This window comes from Triturus cristatus, chromosome 9, assembly GCF_964204655.1.
Source record: "Triturus cristatus chromosome 9, aTriCri1.1, whole genome shotgun sequence".
NCBI lineage: Eukaryota > Metazoa > Chordata > Amphibia > Caudata > Salamandridae > Triturus > Triturus cristatus.
The window spans coordinates 353,758,857-353,774,882 of NC_140592.1; the positions used below are offsets into that span (position 1 = coordinate 353,758,857).

Genomic DNA, 16,026 nt, shown 5'->3' on the forward strand with positions numbered 1-16,026 from the left:
TATTTATTTCTAATTCTTATCTCATTCTGTTGCTTGTGTTTCAGTAAGGATTGAATCGTACCTTGTGCATAGATGCCCTGTGTGTGTGGCGATGTATAAGAGTGGAAGGATAACCTGTTCTAAGATGCCTTGTGAGTTGGCTATATTTAAAGCTTGAGAGATACCCTGTGTGGAGGTTCCCTGTCTGTGTGAGAATGCACATTGGTTGAAAGAGCCCTTTGTGGACACTCCCTATCAGGGGAGAGGGGGGAGTGTGTAAGGGTTGAAAGACACCCTGTGTAAAGATTCCCAGTCAGTGGGGAAGTGTGTAAGGGTTGAAAGATACACTGTGTGTAGTTGCCCTGTGTGAGTGTGGTGATGTGTAAGAGTGGAAAGATACCATGTTCTAAAATGTCCTGTGAGTGTGGTTGTGAATAACCTTTGAGAGATACCCTGTGTGGAGGTTCCCTGTCTGTGTGGAATGTGCATTGGTTGAAAGAGCCCTTTGTGGACATTCCCTGTGGGGGGGGGGGGGGTGTAAGGGTTGAAAGACACCCTGTGTAAAGATTCCCAGTCAGTGGGGGAGTGTGTAAGGGTTGAGAGATACACTGTGTGTAGTTGCCCTGTGTGTGTGTGGTGATGTGTAAGAGTGGAAAGATACCCTGTCCTGTGAGTGTGGCTATGAATAACCTTTGAGAGATACCCTGTGTGGAGGTTCCCTGTCTGTGTGGGAATGTGCATAGTTTGAAAGAGACCCTATGCTGATTTTCCCTGTCAGTGGCAGTCGGGGAATGTGTAAGGGTTAAGAGATACCCTGTGCTTAGATGCCCTGTGTGTTTGGCAATGTTTCAAGGTTGAGAGATACCCTGTGCGGAGGTTCCCTGTCTGTGTGGGAATGTGCATAGGTTGAAGGAGACCCTTTGTGGATATTCCCTGTCAGTGGCAGTCGGGGAATGTGTAAGGGTGAAGAGATACCCTGTGTGTAGATGCCCTGTGTGTGTGGGAATGTGCATAGGTTGAAGGAGACCCTTTGTGGATATTCCCTGTCAGTGGGGCAGTGGAGGAAAGATACCGTGGGGCAGATTTATGACTTCTGGCGCATCTCTACTAATCAGCAGAGATGCGCCAGAAGAGTTGCGACGCATCTGCCCACCCGTGCGCCACCACTGATGCGCCGCATTTATAATGCGGTGCACCGTGGCACTCGGATGGGCAGATGCGTGACGCATCCCCTGTCGGAAAGGCGGCGCATTGCTGGAGTTGCGTCGCAAGCGCGACGCAGCTCCAGCAAGGCTCGGGGGTGCCCTATCCCTAACATGCTGCGTCAATCCTTACGCCTGCTTCAAGCAGGCATAGGGTTTTGACGCAGCATGGCCTTAAAAGTGACTGAGTGAAATCTTGTAGATTTCACTCAGCCACTGTTAGGAGGCGGCCCTGCGCCGGAACGCCCCCCCCCCTGCGCCAGAACGCCTGCTTCTGGCGCAGGGCTTTACAACGTGACGCATCTCCCAGATGCGTCACGTTGTAAATACCCCGCAGCATGGCGCTGGTTTTGCGCCGCCGCTGCGTCACAAAAGTGACGCAACGGTGGCGTAAAACAGGCGCAAGGGGCTTTTAAATCTGCCCCCGTGTGCGTAGATGCCCTGTGTGTGCGACAATGTGCTGGATCTTTCTGTCTGATGTGCGGGATATCTTGTGTGTTTTACCTGAGAACTTTGGTCCTGTCAGGTGTGCAAAATTTGTGTGCGTTTGTGTACCCTGCTGTGTTTGACCTGAGACCTTCTGTCCCATCAGGTGTGCAAAAGGTTGTGTGTGCAGAAGGGGGTGAGTGAATGTGTTAGTGTTACACCATGTTACAGTCTGTGGTGGCTTCAGGCCTCTATGTCCTGCACAGGATTATATTATTGTGATTTTAATTTCAGGATTTATTTACTGTGATTTTTTAATGTTTGCAGGATTATAATATAGAGACTTTTAAGTGCTGTGATTTTTATTGTATCCGATGTCATAGGACTGTTTTATCAATCTTATCATACGTCCTATGATATTTTCAATTGTGATATTTTTTGTATATATAAAGAGGGGAGATGTGTTGTAACCTAATGCATTCTCCCCAGCGTTCCAAGTCTCTGCTGCTCAGCCAGTGTGTGAGGTCATGTAGGCTGTTGAGAGTGTTTGAGTGAGATTGATTGTCAGTTGAAGATATGGGCTGAGCAGCAATGATGCAGTTCCTGGTGGGACTTACCTATCTAATTACCTACTTGTAAATAAAATCTAATAAACCTTCTTCTACAACCTACACTACAGATACCAAACTTCCTTTACAACACTTCCATAGAGTCAGACTGGCAGGTTTAGATGACTAGTGAATATTACTAAGGTTCCCTGTCCCTCCTCTAAACCTTCTTCTCCATGATTCTCAGTGTTTCTATGAATGTAGATGCAAATTTAGGAGATGATTTCAGTATAAGAGTGCTGTATCCTGGTGTCTTTGCTATCATTTTTACCAAGTTTGCTGAGTTGGTATATTTCAAACACTCACTGTAAGACACTTTTTTTTAATAAAAAAGAGGTAGCAGAACATCAGATAATATCTAATTTTGCCAATAAAATGAAAGTATACAAGTAGCACTGATGCCAGTCAAAAAAACGAAAGCATCTGGCATATGCCGATGTGTTGATCATGACCTCTGACAGTGTACCAAATCTCTTGAGATGAAGATATAAAAACCATTAAAAGTATACAATCATTGCTCAAAAATATCTCAACTATTGCATTAAAGCTATTGAAGATCGCCTTAGAAGTGCAAGTATGTTCACTTTAAAAGTAAGGCAGCCGATCAAAGGGTGCCGGTAGTGCCATATTCAATCTATAGCGGCCATGCTGATAAGTGATTGCACAGCCCAATGTAGTTGCTTACTCTAAAGAGCTAATGTTCTTTCATTAAGAGACAACCTTATAGAAATGTTCCATTATTGAAACATTTCAACTAGGCAACAGCTCACCAGGATCGTTTAGACTGGTCAGCCCTATCCTGGCCCAATATAACACCCCTACCACAGCCAAACTTTATCCCAGCCATTGATGATGATCCTCCATGGTAAAATGTTCAGTTTTTAGCACTGGGGAGGAACACTAAAATAAGTGATTTTCCAAGTCACTAATGCACATAGCTCCAATTCTCTTCAATATAGGATTCAACATAGATTTGTAGAACACATGATTGCATTAACATAATATTAATAACATGACTTTTAAATAGCACTAAATGCCACATTTCTGCCATTTCTAAGTGCTCTGCCATACCAAAGGCCATATTAACAAAGTACCCCCAGGGCTCTTTGGTATTACACAAGGGGATTTAGATGCTTTTGCGTCCACTTCTGTAATACCAGTAGAGCTGGTGCACATAAAGCGCGAGCGCTATAATGTTATGTTATTTATGCACAGATACTCAAGGAGTGTCCCGGTATGAACCTTGAGGAGCGATGAGGGACTGATTAGATGAAAAGGAGTGTCTTCAATCTTTTTTTTTAAAGATTGGGATCCTGGATGCTGCAAAGAGAAAATGGGAGCAAATAATCACACGGCGGTCCCTCATTTGCATGAGGGAATGGCCCCATACAATGACGGAATGCATGATGGGATTTTGAATGAATTAATGAATGAATGATGGAATTTATAGAGCACCGAAATTGCCCCCAAAGGGGTATCTCCACGGGTATACAAGGCATGGAAGATCTGTTACTGGAGAGTTCTGTTTTCAGGAGTTTCCGGAAACGAAGGAGATACGGGCTCGTACGCAGATGTACAGGGAGAGAATTCCAGTACCTTGGGGTGAGGTATGAGAAAGCTTTGCCCCCAGCGCTAAGTTTTATGTAACGTGGAATCACAAGAAGAGCTTTTTCCCTTGAGCGAAGAGATCTGCCAGGCTGATAATGCTTAAATTTGTCCGCAAGATAGGCAGGGCCTTTGCCATTGAGAGTTTTATGGACTAGACAATACATTTTGAATTTGATTCTTTGGCGGATGGCAAGCCAGAGAAGATTTCTGAGCAAAGAGAGGGAGGATGTTCTAGGCAGCATATTAGGTGCCAGGTGGGCAGCCGTGTTCTGAACCACCTGCAGTCTATTCAGTAAGGATGCACTTGCAGCTGCAAGAAGGGCATTACATTAGTCGTGGCAACTGATTACCAAGGCTTGAATCAGGGTCCTGTGGACAGATAAAGGAAGAAAATGGAACACCCTACGAAGGAGGCTCAACATGTAGAAGCAAGTACCTGCAGTAGCCATTACTTGGTCTCTCATAGTGAGAGCATGGTCCAGACGGACCCCCAGGTTTTTTGCCATTATTTTTGGGGCACCATAAAGTTTGAGCATCGCTGAATAATAAAATTTCAGTTTTATCAGCGTTTAGCTGGAGGAAGTTTTCTGTCATCCAGCTAGAAATTGCCAGCATACCATCAGCAAAGAGAGATTTGGTTGGAGCCGCATTGTTATCAAATGATAAAATAAGTTGTGTGTTATCTGCATAATAGAATGGAGTGAACCCATGATCGCTAATGATCTTTGTAAGAGGGGTCATAAACACATTAAAAAGGGTAGGGATGAGACAAGAGCCCTGTGGTACCCCCTTCGTGAGCTTCATAATGCGGGAGCGGAAAGGACCCAGGTTAACCGCGTGAGTGCGCTGGTCCAGAAAGCTCGCAATCCATTTTAGCGCCAGTCCATGGATTCCATTCTCATTCAATCTTTGGAGCAGCTTGTGGTGAGAGACAGTATCAAAAGCTGCGGAAAAGTCCAGAAGCACTAACAGCACAGCCTTATTGTTGTCCAAGGCAAATGTAATGTAGTCTGTAACACCTATAATGGTGGTTTTAGTAGAGTGATTAGGTCTGAAACTATATTGTGAGGGTTCGAGGCAGCCTTGGGATTCTATGTACTCCATGAGCTTACTATTGATATATCCTTCCAAATGTTTACTCATAAGTGGAAGAAATTAAACAGGGCGGTAGTTTGCCAGGTCCGTTGCGGGTACATGTGCTTTCTTACAGATTGGAAGCACTTGTGCCATTTTCCATACGTGAGGAAGCTTCCCTTCACTCAAAGAAGCATTTAGTACGGTAGAAATGGAGGGGGCTAGCTGCGTAGCTAATAAGGCAAACAAATTGGCTGGCATGACATCGAGGGGTGAACCGGATTTGGTTGTTTTCAACATCTCTTCCACTTTTGATACCTGCAAAGCAGGGAAACTCTCGAAGCATGCTTCCATTCTCCCTCAGAGATGTGGACAATAGGGCAGTAATGTCTGATGATTCAGAGTCTCTAGGAAATGTATCATATTTTGTCAATTTTGTCCTCAAAATGATTGCCAATGTTATCACATAATACTTAAGAGGGGGGATCTGACTGATACAGGCAATGGGATTGGTGAGGGAATTGAGGACTTCATAGATTTATTTAGTAGAGTTGCCTGCTTGGTTTAACCTAGAGGTAATATGGGCTTTCCGTGCTCTTGTGGTATAGTGCTAAGGCAGATTTATAAATTATTTTCTCCTTACAGTTTGCGATTTAAGCCATGTCTTTTCCAATTTTTTGCAGTTAGCCTTTTCCCTACGAAGCTCAGAAGTGTACCAAGCTGCAAACTTTCTTTGGGGAATGACGTGCTGTAGTTTTAACGGTGGGAGAATGTCTGTGACGGATTTTATGGCCTCTTGAAATATATTTAACTTTGTGTTAGTATCCCCAGGTGCTTCGAATGTGGGGGGTATAACATTTTCCATAAAAGAGTCTTGCGTAATGTTGTGCCTTTGTCTTCTAGGATTACAAGTAGGATTAGTAGGGGTGCAGGTGGGTTGGGTGCCTGTAATCCGAAAACTAACCAAAGAATGATCCAACCAGATCACTGGGCAGGGGGGTTCTGCAAAAATAGGGGGTGAGTTGAGAAAAATAATGTCCAGGGTATGCCCGGCTGAATGAGTAGGGCCATCATTGATGTTTATCAATCCTAAGGAGGCCATGTCTGCAAGGAAGTGAGCACAATTGATATTTGCGCTATCTTCACTGTGAATATTAAAGTCCAAAAGCACCAATAATTCCTTAGAAGAGATAGTATGAGGAGCATTTTTTCCCATCATCTTTATAGTAAAGTCCTTGAGTGGGCCTGGAGGACGGTAAATAAGCACACCCTTCCAACAATCCCGTGAACTGCTTTTAATTTTAGAAATACACATTTCTATATTATCATCTAAGGCAGAGTCAATGATGGAGACATTTAACACTTCTTGTACACGATGGCAATGCCTCCACCCACTTTACTCTTCCTGTCCAATTTTAAAATACGATAATTTTCTCTGTGAGGAAACCTAAATCCGGGTATTCAGGGTTCATTAGATTCCATAGATCAGTGGCATGTTTAGGCAATGATCTAACGTTGGCTAACACACCTCTCCAATTATGAGTGGAGCTATGGGTTGCAGGAGCTAAGGGAGTGGCTACTGCTGACCAGGCCTTGTCGAGGACATTGTGATGAGCACATTCGTTCATGGGCACCTGATCCTCTTTAAGGCTTTGAAAGTGGCAATGTATGCATGTGAACGGTCCCTCAAGATTTAGGAAGGGAATGGCTCTGTAGCATGTATTGGCGGCATAAGCAGGCTGTGTAACCCTTTTTTATAGTAGCTGAGGGGAGGTTGGGGCACAAGGGGCAGGGGTCCTTGTTCCTGGCGACGGTTGGGTGCGGACGGGCGCAGACAGGTTTGCCTTTGGCACACCCGCTGCGCATCTGGGTAGTCATCCTACTTAAATACAGGAGTCTTCAGGACGACTAGCCCGACAACCCACCTCAAACAGAAGCAGGAAGGGCTGCAGTTGACTCACTCGCTCTCTCCACTCAAATGGGAGAAAAGCCGCAGTGGAACGGAGAGCGAGCGGAAGGTGGCCGAAAGAAGCGCTGACTAGGTGGGTCTGAGCAAACAGTAAAGTATTAAAAAAAGATCAGGAACAATAAAACAGAAAGGTTTTAAAAGTATAACACACACCTTGGAATAAGATTAAAATAGCAGCTAAAATTAGTGTTAAGTCAGGTCTGGCAAGTACCGATGCTACTTGCCTGCACTACCGCTTTGCGTCCGCTGAGCCATCCTACTTAAATACAGGAGACTCCGGTACGACTAGCCCTTTGCCTCTGCACCCATGCCACTTTACAGACGTGGGCGCAGAGGCAAAGAAGCTGCCAGGCACTGTCAGTGCACCCCCTGATGGCAGGCAGCCCTCTGGAGGGGGAAATGGGGTTCCATGGACCCCCCCCCCCCAGATATCCCGTTTTGCAGGCGGGTGCAGTCTCTCACTTGCCAGCAAGGGGATCCCTAATTCCCCTTCAAAGCGCAGGCAGGTTGCCGTCTGCACAGTGAAACATGGATCGGCTACAAAGCAGCCGCTCCATTTTTCACCTGAATGTGCTGCAAGTTAGCGGCTTCCCTGGGATCAAAGCATTCACTATAATGCAGCGCATTTTCCTGGTTAGCGCTGGGTGCACCTTTTGAAAAGGTGCTCCCAGCACTAACCAGGAAAACGTTCAGGATGTGTAATACGGCCCCACATGTTAATATTACTCAATTCTTTAAGCAAATTCAGCATGGACCTAACACCCTTACTACAAACTAATCAACTACTTGGCTTTGTGATGATGAATGGATTTGTCTGAAATGCGAACAACGTTTTTGAGGAATTTGTCTTAACACTGAATAATATGCATCTCCAGTATGATACTTGTACTTACTTCCAGATATCACAAACCTCAAAAAGTGTTAATCTTTTTCCTGGTATCTCAGGTCAAGTCTTTTGATCTTGAAGCCTGGGCCATACAAATTCTACTAAGGATAAAGTCAGCAGATAAATAGTAGCTTGATGGAGAACCGGTCCTGTCACTGTGACATTTAGCTGTTATGAGTAAAAAAGCATACCTAACACTAGGTGACTCTTGTTCAAGATGGACTTTAAAAATAGACAATCTTGATATCTTGAGGAGTTGGACCAATGTCATTCAATTGCTTCAACTGGCCTTAAAATGTATGTTCATACATCACCACAACTATTGAAGGGAGCTAATTGACTCGGGCATACTTTGTTAGGTTTATCAGAACGGGGCTGCCTCTCACAAATTAAATCTTGAAGTTGGGACGATTTGACTCAGAATACACTATCTGAAACGTTTAAAAATAAGATAAAAATGGAAACAACCCAAAAAAAGAAATAGTCTCAGATGTTAATGCAATTCAAATTTGAATTGAAACGGAAGTTTCAATCACCAATTATTGGCAAAACTTTATTCAGGGGCCCTGTATGCTTTCTCCCCTAACCTTAGAATATTTTAAATGTTGTATACAGAGTTGCCAGCCCCCTTGCTAAAGTGGATAAACTTACTAACCACTTTGAATGTACAATATCAAAAGGCACTGTCTGTTGAATCAACACAATAATTACAAATTGGCTTTCGAATGATCACAGGATTATCAGCAGAAATATATACCTCCATAAATGCGCTCCATCCTACCTTTAGTTCTTCCTTGCTCTGGAAGTTTTCCAGTAAATGTTGAAAATGAGTGTCTGCCATCAGGCGGAGCAATGACAGGAGGCATGATACATACTCCCCCTGAAACAAAAAAGGAAGAATAGTGTCCAGACTGCTCAGCTATAAAGAGAACACTAAATAACAATTGGTATTTGGGAAATCAATGCGTCTGAAATGGCTTAGTGTTTAATGAGGAGTCATTACCATGCATAAACTAACAATTTCTTAATAGTCTATGCTTAACTCACATATAATCTTCTTCAACGAGAAAGACCGTAGCTCATCCTTCACTTAAGCACGTTATATACCGCACAGCTGCACATGCACACTTGAGTCTCACACTTTAGTAAGGATACATATTCTGTATTGCATTGTATTGCAGCATTTATATGGAGCTTACTACCCCAGGGGCGTTTAAGCAATTGCCTACATGAGTTGCATGCTAAACCATGTAGGGTTTTTGATTGGAAGGAAAGTGTCTTTGTTTTGATCCTATGTGGAAAGAGTTTTCATGTCATGCGTGATGACCACCAAGTTGCGTTATCGTGTTATGGGATGCAACACGTAGAATGATGAAGTATAGGAAGACCGATGGACAGTTTTATGGTTTTCAGTACATTAGTAGCTTTGAACAGCTGTGCAGGTCCTTTTATGGTATTTCATATGATATAGTCTGCTTAGCTGGTTCTATCTGTCTTATTCATGTGTCTAGGTACTTTCATATGAATCTTGGACTGGTGTCATGCATCAATTTCTTGTGGGGAGTAACCCCAGCTACTAAAATTACTTTTAGCATTTCAGTAGTGCGATTGGCTAAACCCCTTTATTTTCAGTCCAAAGTGATAGCAAGCAGCAACATGGGCATCACAATGGTTATCACTTGCCATAGCTCAATGATTTCCATGCTAAGTCATATCAACGTATCACACAACCATGATATTCTACCAAGAAAAATCAACTCTGCATCGATGATTTATTTCCTAGGCTCATCAAACACCAAAAACTACTCTTAGGAAATATCTTTAGCATCTGTCCTGTTGAGGCTCCAGTTTCTAAAAGCATGACTATCTGACAGTGACAAAAATATGCATGGCCAAAAAACAGAGATGCCAAACGGGACCTTTATTCCTGCACGCAAGGCAGCTAAATTTAAGTAATTTCGGAAAAAAGCAACAGAGATTTAGAGCACGTGAAGTAAGTATTTTTAATTCACCAGTAATTAGAGCAGCAGGACAACACAGAGCTTATTTGAAAAAAGCTTAATTTACGAGAACAGCCACAGTAAAGGAATGGTTCAATTGCTATAGAAAAAATACCAAATATTTGTAGGTATGCCAGCAAACAAAGGAAGGAAGAACAGGGTTGGAATTGTGAAGCTGATGGTGAAATCTGTGTTGCAGCGATGAGACTGGAGAGCCAAATTGTTCATCTAGATCTTGCCAAGAAGTCCCAACAGAAGATGATGGTGAAAGCGAAAGGCTGCTGGATAAAACAACAAAATAGGCCATTTATAGAAGAATGTGTGCCTCAAGGTCGAAATGGTGAAAAAATGCAGATGATATATATTTCCAAGGAATAACATGAGATCAACCCTGTTTTCCCATTACAAATAGTAATCAAATTATTAAATAGACATGGAAGGGTTTTCTTACTACTGAAGAAAGATAGATGTAGACAATTTCTAATAAAGTTTTGAGCTTCAGTGAAAGCAATAAATATCTGAGCATCCATTTACGAGCAGCGGTAAATGTTTCATGTTGAAGGAGGAAGATTATAAAATATATTGAAACCAGCCAGGGCTGGACTGGGACAAAAAATAGGCCCGGGTACCAAAAAAGAAGTGGTCCCCATTAGGGAAGCAAAGAGCTAAACAAGCATTGGCAAAGCCAGTAGGTCTCAGCAGTGGCAGAATTGTTGGTGTTGTCAATGTCTTTTAACCATGTTGTATAGCAGCAAAGCCATGTCCTAGTGCATGTGTTTCTGGCAGCAAGGCTGGGACAAGCAAGACAGCATGAGCAGGTCAAGCAACACAACTTGCGCCGATATGAGTCAGTCCGTGAACATATTACCAAAATATAGAGAAATGTAGTGACATGTGAAGCTAAAACACAACTAAGTACGGGTACACATAACTGGTTAAAAGAAACTGAAAAATTAATTGGTCTCTAATAAGTATATACCGTGATCAAATTTCATAGGACGCAGGTTTCAGTTTAAGCATATATAAACTCATGGAAACAAGACCGGCGAGTCCGCAACAGTTTTCATCATTCATCAAAGAATGTAAGCGTATAAGACAATCTCAAAAGAGTGTCTCAAAAAATTCACCAACAGGACCCATATTTCATTTTGAAGTGTAAATGCAAGAAAATGAGGCTGGTGAGTCTACTTTCAAAGTCTTGTTATACGGCAGTACCCGTCATTTATAAGAGCATTTAAGCATATTCAACCATGTAAGTAAAACGTAAATGGTGAAAGACGGTGGGACCGCTTTAAAATGCCAGATTAAACAAAACAAATAATAGAAAACAACTTCGAAGGGCCGCAAATCCTCTCACTTTGAAGTCAGAGAAAGAAAAGTAAGCAGGCGCCCTCGGAAAACAGCGTCTGACATTTGTCCTCAGTATTTGAATGCATAGCAAATGTGGCGGGATAAGAAGAAAATTTACAGGCCTGTTTACAGAAACAGAGCTTGGAGCGAGTGAAAACAAAAGTACTCATGTTAAGTGCTCTTTAACAAAGAAAGGGGTAGTCTGCAAAACAGTTGCTGAAATGGGAGCTGTGAATGGATAGTAGTAATTGGTCCATGCTCTCGTAGAGGGCTAAACACAGAACGAGGTATGACGCATGCATGCGATAGACAAATGGAGAGAAAGAATAGGAGAGAGACAATGGAGCAAGCAAATGGGAAGCCTGTGGACGGGTTCAAGCCCACAAAATATATACAACATATCTCTTCAAGACAGCGCATGTGCTGTCTAGAGCAGAGACCTAATAAGTGATAATATCACTGAAATCAACAGGAAAAAAACACCCCAACTGGTCATAAGACTGGCTAGAACTGCTAAAAAAAAGCCCACGCACTGATCTGTCAGCCCAGCCTACCAGGCACTGCCTGATTGCTCTACAGGCCAGTCCAACGCTGAAACCAGTGGATTACAGGATCATGACATAGTAGTTTTACTGGGGTAAGTACAATACAGCTTTAAGGATTTTTAACTGGTTGATTAAAAAAGTCAAATTAGAGTAATAAATTGCAGCATAATATTCAAGTTCATCGAATAAAACTGATTTAAGCAAAGCCGAGCTACATTTGAAAAGTGCTTGTGCTGTAATTGAATAAAAACCAGGTGAGTAGAAAACAGCAATGGATCTGGAAATGGATTTCAATAGGAGAAACAAAGACAGCAGTAACTGGTGGTGCAATATGGATCAAATTTAGGCCCAGATTAAGAGATGGTGGAGTTTTCAGACCCTTGCATAAACCTCTTTGTGCATTAGTCGGAATTCCGAGTTGTATGCTAATTAAATCACCCTTTGTTAAATTTCAGCAGGTCAAACCAGAATTTAAAAAGGGAAACTTTGGTGCTGAATGTAACATGCAGATTAAGATACAGTAAGCATCAACGTCTTAAACTGTACTAATGAATATTGATCCCAAGAATATTGTGGTACAAGAATACAGAGGGCAGAATATCGAGACAGCATATTGAAAGTGCATATGGGAAAATATAGATTTACTATTCTTAACTCCTCATCTATGTACCTTAAAGATGTATGTACTGTGTAGGTACATATATGTGGAGTTTGGTATAGAAAATCTACACTTATTTACATCTCAATATTTTTTTTCTCAACATTTTATCCTCAATACTATGTTGCATCAATATTTTGGGGTTGATATTCAGGGTGCACACCAAAGTCTGCATGTTATTCCCCAAACATTTGTGATAATTAATAAATGCAATAAATTCCAAAAACCTCACTGCTGGACTTTTATCATATGCGATAATTATGGCAACCAACTCAGGTCATTATAATCAGGGCCTCAGGTTCTTTTGCCTCTACTTGATATGGTATTTATGAGGTGTGGAGGCGAAGGCTGGCCTACTGTTAGAAGACAAACATTTAGGGGCATATTTTTTATAGGTTTTGCGCTGCCATGCAAATATAGCATGTTACAACGCATGCTTTTACTACGTGGTAGGTAACAACGCGTTCGTTACAATGACCGCGTTGTTACAACGCGATGCCATTACTACGCAAGTCATTACATCGACTTGCAGTAGATGGCGCTGTAACATTAGGAATGTATAATTTACTATTCCAACTCCAGCCTACGCATCAGTAGGGAAGGTGTTGGAATAGTAAATTATGCTATTCCTTATGTTAGAGCGCCATCTACTGCAAGTCAATGTAATGACTTGCGTAGTAATGGCATCACGTTGTAACAATGCAGCCGTTGTAACAACCTCGTTGTAAAGGTATCGCAGTCTAATGACCGCGATGTAAAGGTTGTTCCCCTGCCCTGCGCCACGCAAGGCGATGCAGGGCAGCACAAAATCTAAAATGAGATTATCAAGCCATGCAAGGCCACCCTGCGTGGATTAGTAATTTTAGTGTAACTCAACGTGTGTGTTCCCACTCATCCACCCATGTTTTCTGACGAATTCCCAGATTTCCAAGAGTAGTAGACCTGGGAATGCCTCAGAATTGTACGCCCCGCTACCGGATTTATTAGTCCTCGTTTTTCCCTCTTTCTATGTGTGCTGCATTCTGCAGGACACTTACAAAGTGGAAATTGCCTCATAGGATTGTTTTTATGCAAGAAGATGTGCCTTCCTGCACAGAAACCATCCTGCTCACAATTAAGGCACCCATGCATAGCGTTGGCGCTAGACAGCACATTTCCATTGAAGAAGACAGGCAGGTACATTGATGTAGTGTCAGGCACATGTAGATTTGGCTGCTTGCAAGGAAGAACAAAAGACAAAGGCAAACCACCACATGAACAACAGACTTCATTAGTACATTGCCCCAAGATTACAATAAAGGACAATGGTTGTCCCATAAACTTTATCATAGACAGTGGTGCGTCAATTAACATCATGCCGGTTGAAGAGTTAACAGCCTATCACCGTGCCATGCCTCAACTAGTCAAACATGAAAGTATACATGTGGGCTGCATCTAAACCTTTGGATCATTCATGGTGACAGTGAAAGACAAAACAGTATCCGTACAAGCGCCAATTCATGTTGGAACCTTGTCCAGTGCATGCCTACTCAGGTTTGCACCGCTGCTGACATGGGACTGATATCTATTGATTACAACCTCCACACTCAATCTGAGGTTCTGGGTCAGTTTCTGTCATATTTCATGTCCTAGGCAGGCTCAAGACAATGAAGGTGCGACTTCACATCAATGAGGACATTTGCCCTGTTACCCAGTGACAAAGCTGAGTTGCTTTCCACTTGAAAGGAGATGTTAAGAAAGAACTAGCAACTCTGTTGAAGCATGACATCATTGAGTGCTCCACCAGTTCTCCACCATGTTTGCCCAGAGTGATGGTACCCAAAATGGACAGTGGTGGTGCAGTGCGCATCTGTGTTGATATGTTGCAGGCCAGCAGAGCAATCAAGAGAGAGAAAGACATTCTGGTCCACACATGGCAGACATGATCATGCAACTGAATGGGGTCAAAGTCTTTTCCTGTGTTGACCTGAACAAGGGATGCTATCAACTTGTGTTGGAAGAAACCTGCAACTACATTACTATTTTTCCAACTCATGTTGGTTGGTTCAGATACAGGAGGTTACGTTTTGGAGTGTCGTCAGCTGCAGAAATACTTCAGGATGTTATGCAACAAATAATTCAACCTGTCACATGCTTTTAATTACAGTGATTACATACTGGTATTTGGGACAAAAAAAGGAGCATGACAAGGCTCTTACGCAAGTGAGCCAGATATTTGCTGATGCAGGTCTCACTCTAAATGTAGAAAAGTGTGAGTTTTATAAGACCAAGCTAAACCTTTTGGCCACATATTCTCCAATGGTGGAATGGCTTCTGACCCAGACAAAGTGTGAGCACTGGCAGATACCCTGCCCCCCCCCCCCCAAATACGTCACCATGCTGCAATCCTTCTTAGGCATGGGCAGTTATTGCTCAAGGTACATTTGTGACTTTGCTACTCTGAATGCCCCATTGAGAGACTTGACAAAATGAGATGTCTGCTGAGTGTGATCAAAGATTCAAAAGAATAAAATATGAAATTGAAAATGCAACTGAGATGGCCTATTCTGACCCCAAGTTTCATGCTGAGATTACAGTTGATGCGAGCCCGGTGATGGTGGGGGCAATCCTTGCTGATCACAATGGTAGCCGAATGCTCAAGTAGACACATTGTGGCCTATACCAGAGGAAGTCTGTCTGCCACAGAACATGCCTATTCTGAACCAGAATCTGGATGTATTGTTGGCCTGAAAATATTTTATGTGTTTCTATATGGAAGGCGTTTCACTATCATTATAGATCACAAAGTGCTGCTCTCAATTTTTGGGGAAATGCGAAAGTCAACATGAAAGCCAAGATGCCCCCTCGCATTGAGAGGATTGCAACTGCAAGAGTATTGCTATACAAATATACACAAGCTGGGTAAAGATCAGAACCCGGCTGATTACTTTTCACAAGTACAGTTACTTTTCACGAGTACAGTTACAACAGCACAGTTCACCATCAAAAACACTAGAGGAGTACATTAGCTTCATTGAGAGGTCCAGCAAGCGAGCAGCCCTATCAATCAAGCAGGCCATTGCTGCTACTAATGGTGATAGGAACATGTTTATCTTATCCTCATTTCAACTTGATCGTGAAAGAAGCATGCTCAACCTTTTGATGATGAAGCTGAATTCAAAAATTCAAAAATTTATTGGATGAACTGTCCGTTAGAAATTAAGGTGTTGTATTAAGAGGCTCACAAATCGTCATACCTGAGAGCCTAAGACAGCAAATCACTGAACTAGCCCATGAAGGATATCGTGGCATTGTAGCCACTAAAAAATCCCTTAGAAGACCGAGTGTAGTTCCAGCGTCTAGATTAGCGACTGGAGAGGGAACTAAAAGAGTGCCATCTTTGCAAATGCCTGTATCCCAAAGTGATGCAACACCCATTGACAATGTCTGACTTCCTGCACATGCATAGGAAATAATTGCAGTTGATTTCTTTGGGCTTTTTGAAAATGGACATCATCTCATGGTAGTCATTGATAAGTATTCATGTTTTCCTTTAGTATAGAGAAATTAATGTCAACTACCCATGACAAGGTCATCGAATGGCTGGATGACATCTTTGCAGAACGGGATGTCCCTGTCATTCTCAAATCTGACAATGTTCGACTGATCAATAGCAAAGAATTCAAGGACTTTCTGGTCAGACTAAATGTCAAGCCTCAAAACAGCACAACTCTGTGGCCCT

At 42.6% G+C, this 16,026-nt stretch overlaps 1 protein-coding gene across 3 annotated transcripts in view; it reads right to left on the bottom strand.

Annotated features, from left to right (window-relative positions):
- The window catches only part of DOCK3 (dedicator of cytokinesis 3), a 1,365,978-nt gene that overhangs the window by 213,338 nt on the left and 1,136,614 nt on the right, over window positions 1-16,026 (bottom strand). For all 3 annotated transcript variants that reach the window (XM_085625129.1, XM_085625128.1, XM_085625127.1), the window contains exon 27: window positions 8,534-8,632. In XM_085625129.1, the coding sequence (XP_085481255.1) occupies window positions 8,534-8,632 (99 nt within the window). The remainder of the gene's footprint in view (window positions 1-8,533; window positions 8,633-16,026) is intronic.